The sequence below is a fragment of the Macaca mulatta genome, chromosome 1 (genome assembly GCF_049350105.2).
Source record: "Macaca mulatta isolate MMU2019108-1 chromosome 1, T2T-MMU8v2.0, whole genome shotgun sequence".
Classification (NCBI taxonomy): domain Eukaryota; kingdom Metazoa; phylum Chordata; class Mammalia; order Primates; family Cercopithecidae; genus Macaca; species Macaca mulatta.
The window spans coordinates 130,601,733-130,621,584 of NC_133406.1; the positions used below are offsets into that span (position 1 = coordinate 130,601,733).

At 38.0% G+C, this 19,852-nt stretch overlaps 1 protein-coding gene and 2 non-coding genes across 3 annotated transcripts in view; 1 reads left to right on the top strand and 2 right to left on the bottom strand.

Annotated features, from left to right (window-relative positions):
- Nucleotides 1-3,607: 3,607 nt before the first annotated feature.
- On the bottom strand, nucleotides 3,608-3,682 carry MIR197 (microRNA mir-197). The gene has a single exon (NR_032442.1). It is a non-coding gene; the product is annotated as a microRNA mir-197 (primary transcript).
- Nucleotides 3,683-8,212: 4,530 nt separating this feature from the next.
- The window catches only part of GNAI3 (G protein subunit alpha i3), a 47,992-nt gene continuing 36,352 nt past the window's right edge, over nucleotides 8,213-19,852 (bottom strand). Inside the window, 4 exon segments of the mRNA NM_001265973.1 lie at nucleotides 8,213-10,545; nucleotides 10,636-10,848; nucleotides 15,971-16,124; nucleotides 16,508-16,637. Coding sequence (NP_001252902.1) covers nucleotides 10,658-10,848; nucleotides 15,971-16,124; nucleotides 16,508-16,637 — 475 coding nt within the window. The 3' untranslated portion in view covers nucleotides 8,213-10,545; nucleotides 10,636-10,657.
- Nucleotides 11,251-11,360, top strand: LOC114674832 (U6 spliceosomal RNA). Its single transcript, XR_003725920.2, has one exon. It is a non-coding gene; the product is annotated as a U6 spliceosomal RNA (small nuclear RNA).

The window sequence follows — 19,852 nt, forward strand, 5'->3', positions numbered from 1 at the left end:
AGGCTTCCTATAGTCTGTAAAAAACTAGTATTAACCAAACCTAAATAAACCTGCCATTCCCTTTTTACTAACAGACCTCTATGTGCCTTAGCTCAGAGATCTGGATCACTGGATAGAAGATGCGAGTTTGTTAGTTTCTAAGGCATACATCCCAAAACGATCATCTTTATTAAGCAAAGATTATCCCTCTGCCCCTATCAAACAGACCTTTATCTCTACAAATGTTTCTTAGCTACAGAAGATACTTTCTGAATAAACTTAGAGGACATCAAATACTCTTATTTAGAGTATATTATTGTGCTGCTGCTGCTTCTCTGTCATAGAATTTGGAACAAGGGAACAATTCTAAACTTTCATTTCAACTGCTACATGTTTCAGAAGAACCAAGACAGGTGAGCTTGTTTTAGGCACTGAAAATCTTTGCAGCTGGGTCCATGTGATGGTGGATGAAAACAACATCTCCCCAAACACGCCAACAAGTTTTCCTTTGAACTCCTTTGAGGGGAAATGCAGTTTGCATTTATCTTGACAGAAGGTGATGAAGTTAGGTATATAGATTTAGCATTTACAACTACCAGTGAAGAAAGCTCTTGGCATCCAAAATTTAGTACATAGAAGAAAATGTCAATTAAAATGGAAATTGCTCCTTGCCAGAAACACCCACTCACACTTAGGCTGCTACTAGCAATATTAATACTAGAGAGCCATATAAGCTTGAAATACACAAGAACAAATTTGTAGCTAAATTAATTCATTTAATAGTTAAATTCATTTAATAGTCTTTCTGATTTCCTAAAAAGAAAGCAGCTTGGGAGAATTATCCGAGAAACTACTCTGGCTACTGCTGATGAAAAAACAAGCCAAAGAACAAACCTGGCCAGGCACAGTAGCTCACACCTGTAACCCTAGCACTTTGGGAAGCCAAGGCAGATGGATCACCTGAGGTCAGGGGTTCGAGACCAGCCTGGCCAACAGGGCAAAACCCCATCTCTACTAAAAATACAAAAATTAGCCAGGCGTTGTGAGGCATGCCTGTAATCCCAGCTATTCAGGAGGCTGAGGCAGGAGAATCACCTGAACCCAGGAGGCAGAGGTTGCAGTGAGCCAAGATCATGCCACTGCACTTCCAGCCTGGGCGACAGAGTGAGATTCCATCTCAAAAAAATCAAAACAAAACAAAAAACCTGGGAAAGACTTCTCATACTCAAGAGCTGTTCAGGAACTACTCTGAGTATCATGCTGCAACCATTACTAACCTGTTCACTTTAACTCAACATACAGGAGTTCTGAATCTGTTTTGTATCATGGATCCTTCCAGCAGTCTGATGAAACCATGTACCTCTTTTCATCATATTTTTAAACACATAAAATTAAATTCAGAGAATTACAAAGAAAACTAGCATATCAAATAGTCTCTTTGTAGACTCATGGAGCTCTGAAGCCCCAGGTTAAGAACCCTCACTATACAGCTATGCTCTTGTCTATTCAGGCCCCAAACATAATTTATCCCATTTATTCCATCTCCATATAGGACAGCCCTACTTTCCCTCACATAGTACTAGATTGTTGCTTATTTTATTAACTTTTCCTTGGTCTTTCAATCTAGGTACAAATTGGTTATCGACCCAACTATAAGTCTAACTCAGGATCCTTGGTTATTAATGTTCACACAGAACCTGCCTTATAGTACGAGTACAGAAGCACAGCCAGTGGGACAGGTCTTCCGTCAGAAGACAAGTCTCTAGCAGACTAAAACAGGGTTGTATTTAGTCCCCTTCTTTTGGGATAGCTGGTGGATATCCCAACTTTTAACTGGTTTATAAACAAACTCACACAAGCCACCTTGTACAAACTTTATGTAAAGCGTTCATCTTGGAGGATAGAGGATAAGATAGTAGCACTTAAAGCAACATTATATAGCTGTTTTTTACTGAGGTTGGGATCTGCCTATATTCATCTTATGATGTTTTCAAGCTAAAACTCTTCTGGCAAGTCTACATGAAATGCAACAGGGGCCCTTAAGCACCCATTCACCTATTACCTTAGAACAAAGTAAAAATAATTTTCTCAAACTCTTGGTCCAGACTGGGCTCTCCCGTGATTAAAGGTAAGAGGACTTCACTTTGATGCTCTGGATAGGCTTCCAGAAGAGGCATTCACCCTTACCCTAGCTTAACTGTTTGTCAGGCCAACGATTATTCCCAAACCTTACATGTTAGAGCTAGAGAAAAAGTGCATTTGTACTTTTCCTTCATAAATAGCTTATTTTTATCTCATGGACATTTTGACTGTATTCATGAAAAGTTCTTATATAAAACAGCTCTAAGATTAAAATAAAAAGTAAGTCATATATTCTGCTGTCATTATCTTCTTTTGCCTCATTTTAAATTTACACTATACTGTTGAATTTTTATTTACTTTAAGCCATCAAGTTTTTTTTTGGTAAACAGATCAGAAATAAATATTTAACCCTATTTTCTGGCACTGCAACCTTAATTCTTAAGACTGCTAAAGTTAGAACGAACTTCAAAATATTCCAGCCCCATCACTAGCAATTTATAGAGAGAAAACTGAAGCCCAGGGAGGAAGAGTATCTTCATCAAGATCACAGTGCTAGGCAGTAGCAGAACTAGAACTCCAAAACAGGTCTTCTGAATCCAAAGCCTGTGGTGACGTCCAGCTACCAACAGCCCACCATACACTATAAAATCAAAGCCAATTTCTCGTTCTTCTAGGCTCCTCCCATTCCCAACCAAATTCTTGGTTATTTTTTCATTATGCCATCTCTAAATCATGGACATTTAACAAAACCATCTCCAAGCTAAGACAAATAGATCTCAAAATAGAATATGAAAATAGCATAAAATCACAAAGACATAACTAAGTTTGCTTGTTTGTTGAAGGCAAAATTTCCTCTTCATATTCTTAGAGGGAGAGACTATAATGGACTTCCCTAGTATAGCACGATTAAAGAGACATTACTTACAATAAATCCAATGTAAATTACATTACATTTCACATAAATCTGAAAGTTTTCCTTTTTTAGACAAAAATACAATATGATTGATACAAAAGAACAAATACTATGATTCTACTTATATGAGGTATCTAAAATAGTCAAATTCATAGAGACAAAGGAAAATGCTGGTTACCAGGGGCTGAAAGAAGACGGGGCATGAGGAGTTATTGTTTAACAGGTATAGAGCTTCAGTTCAGGGAGATGAAAAAAGTTCTGGAAGTGGATGACGGTGATGGCTGTGCAACAGTGTGAATGTACTTAATGCCACTAAACTGTATACTTAAGATGGCAAATTTTATGTTATATATGCTTTATCACAATTTTAAAAATAGAAAAAATACACTATAATTAGAAATTTGTATTTCTGTGGATAAAAGGAAGAATGGATAAAAGCGGCATAAAAATTGTCTTAAAAGCAACATAAAAGACATGTTAACTTGAAACAGCTCCTACTCTGATAATAAAATCCACTCACATGTACCCCCAAAGAGTCCAAATCAGAGTATTCCTTCCCATCCCCACAGTGAGACATAACAACATTCAAAACCCACTCTATACTTGGAGATGTGCCGTAGACCAAAGTGTGCCGGCCATGCTGGGTGGAGAAGGTGGTGAAGGGTGAAGAGCTCTTACCTCCCACTGCCCTCTCTACCCGGCACAGCCCCCGGAGCACAGATTCCAGCAGGATTTCGGTGTTGGGCCAGGGACTGCAAGTGTGACAGAGCCTCTGGTGGTCCTGCTAGGTAAAAGCATGAAGACATTTCTGTGAGGTCAGAAGACACTGGAGACTGCAGAAGGGAACTTTTCTTTTTGCCATGAAAAATCACTAGTATAAGCAGAAAATAGCTGGATTTAAATGTAAAACAAAGCAAAGACCTTTTCACCCTGCTTCACGAATTTTAGAGCAATTTATAGTTCAACTTCATTTCAGGTCTTCAAAATGAATATGGGCAAAGTAATGCTGTAAAAGACCACTAGCTATGTTGAATACCTTTGTTGGTGCTGCCTTAGGATTTTTTTTTTTTTCCCTGTAGAGTATAATCCTGAGTATCATAACATTTACAAAGCACTTTCAAATATGTTATTTCTATTTGATGAGAGCCACAGAATACCACAGCAGGAAGGAATAATTTAGTCCATCTTTAGATAACAGATGAGCGATGTAAGACTGAAAGAATACACAAGATTCCATAGCTAGTTGGAAGCAGAGAAAAGACCAGAACCCAGCATTCCAAACAACTCTCCAACCTCTTAAGATTCTGAGAGGTCTCAGGACCTTTATCCTACATGAGCAAGAATAAACAGAACAGGTAATTTCTTGTGTTTTGTTATGTCTACTGGAAATCTCTCTTACATATAAATAAGCCTCTTAGTAAAAATGTCTGGATAACCCAAGGAGAATTTTGGGGGTAGAGAGAGGTAAAAGATAAGAGGAGACAGATAAACCAGGTTGTTCATAATTTAATATTCCTGCTGTCAAAGATTTTACAGCTTAGTGAATGCTAGTACACTGAGATACGTCTATCCCAGTAGTGTATTAATACTTATTAATATTTGATTATTTCTGGTACCTTGTGATTCTCACTGAATTTCAGAAAAACACTAGCACTGAGCATACAAAGGCTTTTACATGTGACTCAATCATTCCCCTTATGTACCCCCTTACCCATTTCAAAATGACTTTCATTCTAGTTTAGAGCTACTTAGCTTTGCTTTCTCTACCAAGTGTAAATAAATATTCATGTTATTACATATACCGTTATCTGTCACAGGGTTTTATCTTTAATTTGGTATATCTTTCAATTTTCACTTCATAAATGCAGTAAAATAAATGAAATAAATGTTTGGACATCCTAGGTTTCCTGTTGTCTTAATTTTGTATAAAACTAAATACTCTGTATCCAAAGTGTAGGAATGTTATGTGACCCAACAGTCTTCAGTAATTTTCTTGGTAGAAGGCACTTTAAGTCATGTACAAATGGTACTTCTTCTCGGGAAAAAATAGGTCATTCACTGGTGATTTTGAGGTTATTTGTGCACTGAAGTTGCTTTTCAATGTTTGTGTTGACTTTAAAAAAAAAAAAACGGAGTCTCACTCCGTCGCCCAGGCTGGAGTGCAGTGGTGCCATCTCCGCTCACTGCAACCTCCGCCTCCCAGGTTCAAGCGATTCTCCTGCCTCAGCCTCCAGAGTAGCTGGGATTACAGGCGTCCACCACCATGCCTGGCTAATTTTTGTATTTTTAGTAAAGACGGGGTTTCTCCATGTTGGCCAGGCTGGTCTCAAACTCCTGACCTCAAGTGATCTGCTCACCTCGGCCTCCCAAAGTGCTGGGATTACAGACATGAGCCACTGTGCCCAGCCTGTGTTGATCTTTTTTTTTTTTTTTTTTTTTTTTTGAGACGGAGTCTCGCTCTGTCGCCTAGGCTGGAGTGCCATGGCCGGATCTCAGCTCACTGCAAGCTCCGCCTCTCGGGTTTACGCCATTCTCCTGCCTCAGCCTCCCGAGTAGCTGGGACTACAGGCGCGTGCCACCTCGCCCGGCTAGTTTTTTTTTTTTGTATTTTTTAGTAGAGACGGGGTTTCACCGTGTTAGCCAGGATGGTCTCGATCTCCTGACCTCGTGATCCGCCCGTCTCGGCCTCCCAAAGTGCTGGGATTACAGGCTTGAGCCACCGCGCCCAGCTGCCTGTGTTGATCTTTAATATAGATTGAGCATTTCAAACCTGAAAATCCAAAATCTAAAATGCTCCAAAATCGGAAGCTTTTTGAGTGACAACATAATGCTCAAAGGAAGCACGCACTGGGGCAGTTTGGATTTCAGATTTTTGGATTTGGAATCCTGAACCAGTAAGTATATAATGCAAATATTTCAAAACATGACAAAAATTGAACTCTCAAACACTTCTGGTTCCAAGAGATTTGGATAAGGGCTACTCAACCTGTATTAGGTCCTACTCAGTTGTCCCCAAATGTTGGCCCAGATTGACTACATCAAAATCACCTGAGGAATGTATTAAAAACATGTATATTCCCATGACCTGGCTCAGACATTTTAATTTACTAGGGTTTAGCCAAAGAATCCGCTAAATCAAATTAACCACGTACCCCAGGTAACTACTGCTGTTTAACATTCGTTATTACCTCTTATTCCTGAGAAGATCTGAGTCAGCCCAGGTCTAGGCCTGATATGGTATCAGAAAAAAAAACTGCCCTGAGTGGGTGGAGTGGTTCACACCTGTAATCTCAGCACTTTGGGAGGACAAGGCAGGCAAATTACTTGAGGTCAGGAGTTCGAGACCAGCCTGGCTAACATGGTGAAACCCTGTCTCTCCTAAAAATACAAAAGTTAGTCGGGTGTGGTGGCACACGCCTGTAATCACAGCTACTTGGGAGGCTGAGGCACAAGAATCACTTGAACCCACGAGGCAAAGGTTGCAGTGAGCAGAGATGGTGCCACTACACTCCAGCCTGGGCAACAGAGCGAGACTGTCTCAAAAAAAAAAAAAAAAAAGAAAAACGAGAAAAAACTGCCCTATCCTGATATGTTCTGAAGTATGTCATTCTCAGCAGAACTAACTCATAAATGTTGAGAAAACTGAGGGGAAAGGAGGGAGAGAAGGGATCTTAAAAACTAAAACATAAAGGAATAAAGACCTTGATCATCATTAAAGTTAGTTCTCTAGTGCCTGAAAAAGCCTTTCTTTTACTCCCTGACAGTTGTCAGCAAAATCAGCTTTGAACTTGAGGTCTCTAGGCAGCCTGCCTTTTTCTCTTGTGCTTGTTGGGAGCAATACAACAAAATATGATGACCATAAAGCTATGTAAAGAGCTGAGGGTGATCCAGGTCAGATCTCTGATTTGCACTACGAAGCCTAAAGTAGAACACAATAATTACCTGGCACTGGCAAACTAAGATCATTGTTCTTAAAATCAGTATTACACATGAAAAGGAAAGATCCCACAAGTACTACCACTCAAGGAAAACAGTGATGTTTTAGGTTTATACAAATGAGTAGAGGGCTGCTGATTTTTTTTTTTTTTAACACATAAAAAGGGAAAATAATCAATGGTAGGTTTTTAATAGGAACAAGAGGCTGACTTTACCTTATATATGACTGCAATACAGCAAGGAGTTCTGCAACAGGAAACTCCAGAACTATGTCGCACATGCTAAGCAAATGAAAAAATTATATTAAGTAACTAATCAGGCCAGGGAAGCAATGTCCAAAGAATGTCACAGCTATAAATGAGAGAATAATGACCAGAATATAAGAATATAGAGTGACTGAATGAATTACAAAAACCAGCTGTTATTTTAAAATAGTCTAATGTGTATATACAACAAATAGAATATATATGAAAATTTAAAAAACAAGGCAAGAAATTTTTTTTTTTAATTTTGGTCCCATCTAGTCTTACACTGTAAAAATGTAGTACCTTGTGAAATATAACGATCCATCAGTAAAAATTTAAAAAATGATTCACTGTGAACTAGAGATTTAGAATTCAAATTGTCCAAGATGAAAATGTCATCTCAAGATCCACTTAAGAATAATTGTTAAAGTTTTTGGAATTTTCATCCTAAGAGGTAAAATCTGTTGCAAAGCTGAATTTATAAGGTTGGGGGGACTGTCCATTAAGAATATTTCTTCTTTACACAGAGACTAATGGCTTCTTAAATGGTCCAAAGCATAGGCACCTGAATTCTGAAACATTGTCCATCACAAATCTCCAGCATTCTCCAGAGGAAACACACAAGGCAACTTTTAGCTTCTTTGACTACAAATGCCGAAATTTTTTTTCAGGCTAGTAGATTTAATGTTTCATCTCACATTTTAGCCCTGCTACAAGAAAATATCTTTTGTTTCAATACAAACCAGTGATTTTCAAGCCTGACTGGTAATCAAAATCACCTTTTAAAAATTATAAATTGCCGGCCGGGTGCGCTGGCTCACACCTGTAATCCAGCACTTTGGGAGGTCGAGGCGGGTGGATCATGAGGTCAGGAGATCAAGAGCATCCTGGCTAACACGGTGAAACACCGTTTCTACTAAAACATACAAAAAAATTAGCTGGGCGTGGTGGCAGGCACCTGTAGTCCCAGCAGGAGAATGGTGTGAACCTGGGAGGCGGCGCTTGCAGTGAGCCAAGATAGCGCCACTGCACTCCAGCCTGGGCAACAGAGCGAGACTCCGTCTCAAAAAAAAAAAAAAAAAAAAAAAATCGATTGCCAGCCCACCAGCCAAAAGTCAATCTCTTAGATGGGTCCAAGTGATTTTTACTTAAGTCATATTAAAGACCACTGACTTAAATTGTCTCCCTGTGTCCTCAAGGAATGTGCATTTAGATAAGTTATTTGGGATGGTGAAATAAAAGTGATCTTCATGTAAACAAACAGAGAGCAAATGTAAATGGTACAAAGGCAGAAAATGGGGACCTGCTATTTTTCTTTAACAGAAGGGCTAAAAATTTAACATATCAGATAGATATTCAAATGAAAATACAAATTCAAAATAAAATGAACTTTTTTGGATTATTGGTTATTTTAGATTATCAATAACACCATTCCATTAGTCCACAATATAGAAAGACTAAAGTTGAAAATAATATTCCACCAGTTCTCGTTTCCAGATGATCCTATATTACAGAATACAATAAGGAAAAGATATATTCAAAATGAGTAAGAACTACCAACCCTGTTTACATTGTGGGCATTGAATCAATCACCAACTGAAGCTGATAATTTTCTTTCAGATCAAGTTTTCCCAAATCTAAAGGAAATTTCATTATATAATACAGTTATACCATCTGTAAGCTATGATTTTCCAAAAAGAATCAGAAAAAAAGTTAAAAACAACCAACAAAGGCACTGAACTGCTATGACTTGCTTTTTTGTTGACACCAACCTTTTTCTGTAAACTAGTGAAAGGTCACATCAAAAGATGATATAGAATCCAATCCGAAAACATTGGACCCCAAAAGGCACTGCTCAAACTTTTGATTTGAAATGCTCAAAATGCATTCTCTTCATTTGTCTTCCCCCAATAGAGCATTCAATATTTAATGACATTTGCTGTACATTATACAAAAGGGTCTGTAGGTTGAAGTGAATATAACTCTCCACACAAGCAAAATGTAAATCTGCAAAATGAATGATGATCACATTCACTTGTATGCAGATATAACATAAAACCTAAGGTTCAACAATACTATTACACCAAAGGACTAGACCTTCAGGAAACCCTTCTACCTAAACCCATTCTCAGACAAAGGCTAAAACACATTCTGCAAAGGCAAAAGGAAACAGAAGACAGTATTTCCATTAAAGACTAGTTACAAACAGGAGCAAACCTGGGCTCTTTACTCACCATTTTAATACTGCTGCCAACTATAACAGATTAAAAATGTACACATGACAAAGTGGAAAAAAGTCCCAAAATGCAACAGTTTCAGCAAAAGAACATACTGACTAAGGATTACTACAGTTAACATTGCTACAGTAAAAACGATGGCAAACAGGGATTTGGCACCACATTTACAAAGTAAAAGCATGCACTGTTAATACACTTTAGATGTCTCTCAACAGAAAAGGCCATGAAGATGGAAAACAAGAGGCACCTTGTACAAAACTCCCTATAACTGAGACAAACAAGCAAGAATCAAAGTGGTCAATTTAGTAAATATGTAGCAGCAAAGTCACTGGTTCTGTTTGGAATTTAGCAATTTGCATTTCTGATTGGCAGCTGTCCCGGGCATGTCTGTATCCAAGAAGCTGACTTTATCATACTACATCACAGCAGTAATTTGGTAATCTGCATAAACAAAGTTAACCTTCAACCATAAGCTTAAAGAAAAGAGAGAACTAGAATCTTATTGCAGAACTTTCCAATGTAATTACCATATGGAAACCATAATGGTACTTTGAGCAGGATAATAACATAAATTTCATCAAAAAAGTTGTATGCATAGCCCCAGTAACTGGAAAGAATTATAAGTAATTATGGAAGTATTATATTCTGACCACACCAAGAGTTACAAACAAAGAGTTCCTACTAAAGAGGAATATTTTCAAGATGATCTGGTCACATCATGTGCATAGTTAACATTGTGTTTTAATAAAGATTCTTTTGCAAATAAAGAAATAAAATTTAGTAAAGTTATTCTTCTCTTGATGAAAAAACCCTAAAAATGAACCACTGGTGGTTTGTTAAGAAGGGGGAAAAAAAGAGTAAGCTACATATTGAAGTTCTAGAATGCAGCACCTCAACTTCACATCTTCCATAAGCATTTAAGATTAAGAAATCCAAGTGATGTCTTGATGATCAAATCACACTTTACAGTTCTTCCAATTCCAATGTCTGACTTTAGCATCTCATGTCAATTAAAAGTTCCCTAATATAGAAGATTGTGCTAAAGAGTGCTAAGATTCTGCATGCTGCTGCCATTCCCTGGTCCCGTTCATGCTTGTAGCTGCCCCGTAAGACAGCAAAAGGTGTCTGGTCTCAACACTCCACACTGTAGTAACTAGAAGAGAAGAAGATTCTTAATTAGAAAAACTTTACAAAGCTAACAGACATCACTATAGCACTATAACTACCTTGTATGAAACTTTACCTTTCACTAACATCCATGCTTTTCAATAAAGTCCACATTCCTTTAAGTTGTTTTTAATGATGACATCTGTAACAGCATCAAAAACAAACTGCACATTCTTCGTGTCTGTGGCACAGGTGAAGTGAGTGTAGATCTCCTTGGTATCTTTTCTTCTGTTCAGATCTTCAAACTGGCATTGAATATAGGCAGCTGCCTCTTCATATGTATTGGAACCTAAAACAGACACCCCGTACTCTCAGTTCAAATTGTAACAGCTGCCTGAACTCAACTAAGTCAGACCATTACCATTTACTTATGGAGAGGAAACATAACCCAATTAAATATGAATAGAATTCTCTATTTCTATAATCATTAGATGTTTCTATAATTAGGTTCTTCATGAGAGTAGACTCTCATGGTAACTAAAATAAAATCATCACACACAAAGATTGAAGAAAACATAACGTTGTTTCTCTTTACCCTTTCATTTAGACTTTTCAGCTAAAAAAAATCTAGAAAGTATAAAGGGAAACTAGGAAAGTAGGAAGGTGCATTTCTAGGGAACACAACTGCTTCAAAGGTCTGAGAGAGGCTGTGTTCCTTGGAGTGATCTTGGAATAAAAATTCAACAGGGTAGTGCTCACTTCGGTAGCACATGTACTAAAATTGGAACAATACAGAGAAGATTAGCATGGCCACTGCACCACAAGAATGACACGCAAATTCATGAAGCGTTCCATATTTTTTAAAACAACTGGGTTGGATCATGCTAAAAGGAGATAATATTACTCTGCTACAAAGTGTTTCCAACTAGAAAGGATCAATGAAGTGAGAAATTGTTGAGAAGGATACAGTTTGCTTTTAGATGTCCTTTGTCCAATATGAACATTTATTCATATTGTTTTGATTACCCTTATGTTACTACAAGATGGCAATAAATGCTATGGGATTGTTTGTATTAAAACAAACAAAAAAAGGAATTCAACAGGGTAAATTGTTCTTTTCAAAATCATTCCACAGTTTTAAGGAGGTTTAGCTTCAAAGCCTTAAGGTAATAATTTAAGTAAGGAAAAGCAATACACTTTAAAAGAGTGAATTTTAGGGTTTCTGAATTATATATCAATAAAGCTCTTATTTTTTACAAAAAGAAAGGTGGCAGGAACCAAAAGTAAAAGCTGTCTCAGCAACATTTGTAATTAATACCCTTAAATCACCTGCTTTTTACACCATCTTGTCTACTTATGGAACCTTTAGAGTAGCCTTAGAAACTGGCTATAAAGCCAGGGAAACGCAACAAAGACAATTCATTATTCCAATAAACTAGAGGCTATTTTCAGTAGCATTAAGCATAACAAAAATATCAATAACAAAGATATAAAGAAGACCAGGTAACAAAATGGAGCTTAAGAAAAAAGGAGCTGGGTGGGGTGGCTCACACCTGGGGCTGCGGCAGGTGGATCGCTTGAGGTCAGGAGTTCGAGACCAGCCTGGCCAACACAGTGAAACCCCATCTCCACTAAAAATCAAAAAATCATTAGCTAGGCCTAGTGGTGGGCACCTGTAGTGGAGCTGAGGCACAAGAAGCACTTGAATCTGGGAGGCGAAGGTTTCAGTGAGCCGAGATCATGCCACTGCATTTCTGTCTGGGAGACAGAGCAAGACACTGTCTCAAAAAAAAAAAAAAAAAAAAAAAAAAAAAAAAGGAAAGGAAAAGAATATTAATTAAAATATTTAAAGAACTGAAGGAAAACAGCTTTGTAGGTGCTTGAAGCAGGTTCTTAAAATCTGGAAAACAACCTCTGTAAATTAGAGGCAGATGAGTGAAAAGTGAATTTTGTCTGCTAGGAACAGATACTGATACCTGGCAAATAAGGACTGTAAGAATCTGTACGTAGAACGAAGACAATGGAGGACAGGCTTGGAAGTTAACAACAACAAAGAAAATGGATACGATATTAAAGGCTCTTTGCTTTGTGTGAAGACTCTAAGCTGGGCCTTCAACATTAATGCCGATTCTTTTACTTGTCTTACATCTCTCTCCCCCAATCCTAAAACTTGGTTGCTTTCTATAAATTCACCTGATTCTCACTTCCCTCTGTTCTTTACTCTCAACAGGTAACCACATTTCCAACTTCCTTAAGAAAACAGAGGCCATGAGGATTAAACTACATCTCAACTTTTTGTCCTACCACCTCACTCAAAATGTTACATATCTGCACTTATTTGTACTTCTGGTCTTAGAGGTGTCTTACTTATTCCTCAAAAATCAATTGCTCTACCTATACTCTTTTAAAAAATTGAGGAAAATTAACAGATATTTAACCATTTTAAAGTGTACAATTCAGTGGCACTTAGTGTATTCACAATGTTATGCAATCACCACCTCTCTCTAGCAACAAAACTTTTTCAATGCCCTATTCCCATTAAGTAATCACTCCCTTTTCTTCCCATTCTCCCAATTCTCATAACCACTAATATGCTTTCTGTCTCTATGGATTTGCCTATTTTGGATATATCATATAATAGAAGTATCGGCCTCTTTTACTTAGCACAGTGTTTTGAGTTTCATACAAGTTGTACCATCTATTATTATTCCTTTTCTTGGGTAAATAATATTCATTGTATGTATATAACACAATTTGTTTATCCATTTATCCTACTTAGACTCTTAATTCCTTTTTTCCCACCTGCTTGCAAATCTTGCTCCTTCAATTACATCTGTTTTTTCAACACCTCTTTTGCTTATAGGATCTTAGCCCTCAACCTATAAACATTCTTAAATTTCTCCCTTTTACCACGTTGCTCAAGAGTAGTCTACACTTGTCTTCTTTCTTCACTTTCCACTCTGTAACTCACTGTACTCACCTTTCCATTGACACTGCTCTCAAGAGCAGGTCACCGACCTCCTAACTGTTAACTCCAAGGCCATTTTTCAGTATTTATCTTACTTATCTGCAGATAACACTGTTGACTGAAATATTTAATCAACTCACTTTTTAAGCTCTCCTTTTGGTTATGATATCTTTCTTTCTCTCCTGCCAATAGAGGCTGCTATTCTCTCTCATTTTATCTGTGGTCCTTTTTCTCCTCATTCTATATTATTCTCTCCATAGGTCATTTCACCCATTTCCATGTTTTCATTACTGATGATCTCAAACTCCAACCTCTCCCCAACCTCAAATATAACTGCCCATGAGATATTATTTCGATGTTCCATAAATAATTTAAAATCAACATTCCTAAATATGAATTCAGGTCATAGCACCAGCATCCAAGACAGAAACCTGGGAGTACCTCTGACTCTTCCCATTTCCTTAACCCTGCTTTACCCCTTCACTTTATTGATTGATTGACGGATGGAGACTCACTCTGTCTCCAGGCTGGAGTGCAGTGGTGCAATCTCAGCTCACTGCAACCCCCGCCCCCTGGGTTCAAGCGATTCTCCCGCCTCAGCCTCCCGAGTAGCTGGGATTACAGGTGCGCGCCACCATGCCCAGCTAATTTTTCTATTTTTAGTAGAGACAGGGTTTCACCACATTATCCAGGATGGTCTCGATCTCTTGACCTCATGATCCACCCACCACGGCCTCCCAAAGTGCTGGGATTACAGGCATGAGCCACCGCACCCGGCCTCACTTTATTATAGAAAGCATTTACAGTGTCTCTGCTAATAAGAGTTCCTATTCTCTGGAAATACCTGACTCTGATCTCCTAGTTTCATAGTGATCCATCCCTGGCAGGTTATATTTCTGCCCCTGACATCAACTGATTGGCCTACAGATTTCTGCCTGACTTAACCATGGCCAGAATCTCTCTCCTTGGAATTGAAACCAAGGCCAAGCAATCCCAGTCTAGTCTTATCTTTTTTTTGTTTTCGTTTTTGTTTTTGAGGTGGTGTCTTGCTCAGTCGCCCAGGCTGGAGTGCAGTGGCGCGATCTCGGCTCACTGCAAGCTCCGCCTCCCAGGTTCACACCATTCTCCTGCCTCAGTCTCCCGAGTAGCTGGGACTACAGGTGCCCGCCACCATGCCCAGCTAATTTTTTTTTTTTTTTGTATTTTTAGTAGAGACGGGGTTTCACTGTGTTAGCCAGGATGGTCTCAATCTCCTGACCTCGTGATCCACTCAGCCTCCCAAAGTGCTGGGATTACAGGTGTGAGTCACCACGCCCGGCCTAGTCTGATCTTTTTAACAGAAATACAGAAACTGTGACCAAGCTGTTATCACATAAACTGAATAGCAGAGAAAGCCGGTAAGGAGAGAAAGAATAATAAAAAAGATACACAGAGGAGAGAAAAAAGATGGGGATAAAGAGTGCTTCCAGGGTTCCTCACAATTATTTCCTAGTTCTAATTCCATTCTAAGACCTGTCCATTCTTGCCTTTGGGTTCTAAGATCTATCCCTTAATCCCATCAAGAGTTTTTATTTCCATCCTGAGTTCTTACTAATTCAAATCTACTACTATCTTTATTATTTATTGCATAATCTTTCTAAAGCACAGTTTCTTCTATATCATGTACCCCATGATATGGATCATGGAAGGATATTAAACCTTCAACTGATTATCATTGTCTCAGCATGAGATATAAGGCCCTCCATGAGTTGATCTCTGACCATCTCTCCAACCACTTCTTCCCTGCCACTGTAAACTCTAGTAATACCAAACTCCTTCTGAGTTCCACGACTGGTCACACCATTTTCCTACTTCCATATTTTCATATATGCAATTCCTCTTTTCTAAAATGCTTTTATTCCCCTGTCTGCCTGATGATTTCTATTTCATCCTCTTAGCCGCTCTAGAAAAAGACTACACTGACCCCATCAGAAGTAACCACTTCTATTCCATTTCTGTTAATGCACATTTTACACTACAATAAATTTATTTATGTCCCTCGGCAACTACATGTCAGTTTCTTGGGCACAATGATTACAACTTACCCTTGTATTTTCTTCGACATATACCAAGTTTTACTTTATTTTTTGTGAGACAGGGTGTCACTATGTTGCCTAGGCTGACCTCAAACTCGTGGGCTCAAATGATCCTCCTGCCTCAACCTTCCAAGTAGCTAGAATTATAGCCACCATGCCCAGCTCCCAAATTTACTTTTTCTCCTTTTTTATTTTCCTCAAAAAATGAAGAGAGAAATTTAAAATAAACACAGAAAATTCAATTGTGTCTGATATGGCACTCTTGACTTAGGGGGTTTTAATCACAGGCTTAATGCCAATGCCACTACCACTGAATACTCTCCGTCAATCACTTAAAAAAAAAAAAAAAAGGCAGTTTTATGAATGCCACCAAAGTGTCAATCTAAGTAAGATGTGTACCTCCAACAAAGTCTTTCATAACCTCTTACCTGTGTATTCTGGATAACAGATAGTTAACGGACTCCTCTTTATTTTTTCCTCAAACAGGTCTTTCTTGTTAAGAAAGAGAATGATTGAAGTTTCTGTAAACCATTTGTTATTACAAATGCTGTCAAACAGTTTCATGCTTTCATGCATTCGGTTCTGAAAAAGAAAGAAAGGATGATAGGTCAGTAGCAAATAGTAAAAGTGGATTAACTTAAAGAAAAAGATAAACCAACAAGTTTTGCAGCATTGAATGGCATTAATGGAAATAAGTCAAACACCAACAAGATAAAGTTGAGTGTCAGTCCTCATTTGTGTAATTTTGAGGCGAGAGGAGGTAGGAGGAAGGGCTGGCTAACATCCTTTCCACATACTCAATGTGCCTATAACATCTTTTTTAGAGTAACAGGACACAGATCAAAAAAAGTAAAGATACTAAGTTTTGACTGAATGAGCAAATGGATGCAGACAATCTTCCTAATAAGTTATTTTCTATTTCCTGGTTACATTAGATAGGTTTTTTACCAGAAGCTCCAACATACCATCTCCTCGTCCTCAGCCAGAACAAGGTCATAATCACTGAGGGCCACACAGAAAATAATTGCTGTCACTCCCTCAAAACAGTGAATCCACTTTTTTCGTTCTGATCTTTGGCCACCTACATCAAACATCCTGGCAAGGGGAAAGAAAGCACAAATTCAGCAAGGTCACACATACACCTCTCCCTAAACTGAAATAATTACGAAACTTCCCACTATTACATATTCAAAACTTCATTTATAATAGAAGACAAACAAGGAATAGATTAAATGCAGTCAAAATAATTACCTTGGCTAAAAGTACAAGACAACAACATGAGAAAATAAAATTTGTGAATAATCTAGATTCTAATTTTAGACAGACTGTTGAGCCTCCTCTCTATCAAAGCTTGTACCAGATGTGTGAAAAGTCAGCAGAATAAGCACTGAAATGGATTAAAGGAAGGAGGGGAAAAGATAGGAAAAGCAAAGAGCTAAATAATACAGTTTGAGATAATAATAATAATGGCATATTTATTGAGTGCTTACCATGGTGCCAGACACTACTACTAAACATCTTAACTCATTTTGCCCTTGTAACACTCCTATAAGTACTATTATTATTACCCCAATTATACAGATAAAGAAATTGAGGCACATTCAATGTTAAATGATTTGCTCAAAGGTACACTACTAACAAACAGGGACTGGGGATCTGAACCTAGGCACTCTAACTCCAGCACCCATGTTCTGACTCTCAAAATGGTTTGCCTATAAATGCCCAATGTGCACTCTGCTTCCATAACTTCTTCCTACTAAGTTTGTTTTCCTTATCTTAAAAAAAAATTTGGAGATTAATTGTAAAAACAAATAAATTATATTTTTATGGTAGGATTCTATGAACCCAATAACCGAAAAACAGCCTTGACCAACATTTCCAAACTCCAAGTCTTACTTAAACCTAATTAATAAAAACAAAGTCTCAACTGTTCACAAACTTTATGTTCCACTCCAGATCAGTTTTAGTCCAATACTCTCTTCTGGGCGACTTACTTGGTATTCTGAGTCAACTGCTGAACTTCCATCAACAGCATCCTCAACTACCTCCTACAGTAAAAAGAAGACCTGCACTGCTTTGTGTTTTAGCTGATACTTAGGTCTAATGACGTATACATGCAAATTGTTACTCTGTGATCTGTGTTTGAAGAAAATGATAAAATTTTTAAAGGCTAAACTCTGCTGAACTGGTTTAATGTATAAGATCAATAGTGACTAGAGGCCTACATTTCCAGAGATGTTTTTGCCCAGAAATTGAAAGAAATAAGACACAGTTGGTGATTTCTCAATGTATGCTTGAAAGGAATTATCTCTTTATGACCCAACTCTTCCTTTGGGTTGATCTTGCACAATTCTTTTTGATCTTTGGTCATGACACCTGAAATGATGTAATCACAAGTTGGCTTTAATATAGGGTCATAATACAGGTTTTAGGAAGGCTAACATCATATATTTCACCATGGAAGTCTCAAGGGGAGACACACCAATAACTTCAATTTACTCCCCCATTTTCTCTACAAAGTCTATACAACACTGTGAAGTTCCAAGGTGGGCTTTTAGCACATATTAACATTTACAATATCATTCACTAAGAGATCAACATTTCATAAACATTACCTCATTAACTGAGAGGCAAGTAAGCAATTACACAATGCCTTGCATATGGTAGATGCTCAATAAATGTTTGAATAAATGGATAGTAGTTTTGCCTAGAGAGAAGAGGAAAAGGAAGAAATGATAGTACTTCATAACAAGATAACTACATGCCAACAATCAAGTAGGTGTGGCACCTTAATTAGATCTGGCTATTGATTATGGCATAAAAAGACAGGACAGTTAGGATTTGCCTAACTAAAGATTGATCTATATAACAACACCAATAAGAAAGTTTCCAACACTAAATAATGATCACAACTTTTAATTATAAGTAGATTACAAACCTTATACAAAGAAATCTCATTCTTATCATCTTATGAGTGATAATCCACGTGGTCTTTGCTGCTCTTGCTAAATAAATTCATCAGTACTAACGACAAGCAGCAAGTCTATTCTAAAAGCATTCAGAGCTGAACTGCTATTTTCCTGCACCAGGAAAAACTCTAGTTTAGTGTATTAGGATTTCAAGACCCTGACTGGTATCTAGTAATAAGTAAACCCTATGTGGATTTCAAATCCTGTGTAAGAGCTGGTTTCAGACCAAAAACCTGACAGGCTCTGAGGTAGTAGTTACATCTGTATGCAATAATGCCGAACATCACATTCTACATATAAGCATAATAACATAACTAAAGAACACATGGTATATTGAAGGAGAAAAGTTTACTCCTAATCTCAAAGGTCACAAAAGAAGAAAATAGGAACCAAAAAAACATTTCTAATATTTATAAAAGACCATTAACACAGAGACAAGCTGAGGCTTGTTTTAGAATTACTAATGCTGCCAGGCATGGTGGCTCCCAGCATTTTGGGAAGCCAAGGCGGGCGGATCGCGAGGTCAGGAGATAGAGACCATCCTGGCTAACACGGTAAAAGCCCATCTCTACTAAAAGTACAAAAAAAAAAAAAAAATTAGCCGGGCGTGGTGGCATGCGCCTGTACTCCCAGCTACTCAGGAGGCTAAGGCAAGAGAATTACTTGAACCCGGGAGGCAGATGTTGCAATGAGCCAAGATCACACCACTGCACTCCAGCCTGGCGACAGAGCAAGACTCCGTCTCAAAAAAAAAAAAAAAAAAAAAGAATTACTAATGCTAATGAGAAAGTTATTTGTATTAGAATACTAGAATTTTCTCTCTCTCAAACTATCACAGTTGGACTGGGCATGGTGGCTCACACCTGCAATCCCAGCACTTTGAGAGGCTAAGGTGGGAGAATCACCTGAGCCCAGGAGTTTGAGACCAGCCTGAGCAATAAAGAGAGATTCTGTCTCTACATATTTTTTTTTGGTAAACATTAGCCAGGCACAGTGGCATGAGCCTACAGTCCCAGCAACTTGGAAGGCTGAGGCAGAAGGATCACTTGAGCCCAGGAGGTCAAGGCTGCAGTGAGCCATGATCACACCACTCCACTCCAGATAAGATGACAGAGTAAGACCCTGTCTCTAAAAAATAAAATTTTAAAAACAAACCAAAAAAAATCACTGTTTAAATGTCATCTTACCAACCCAAAACACCTCTATCCCCATATTTCTGCACTGTACTAAGAACTTAATTGTACATGACACTACGCACAAATTACTTCAAGAGCCATGATAATACTTGCTCCATTCCATTCAACTGGAAGGGAAATTCAAACCAAAAAGAAGTGACACTGG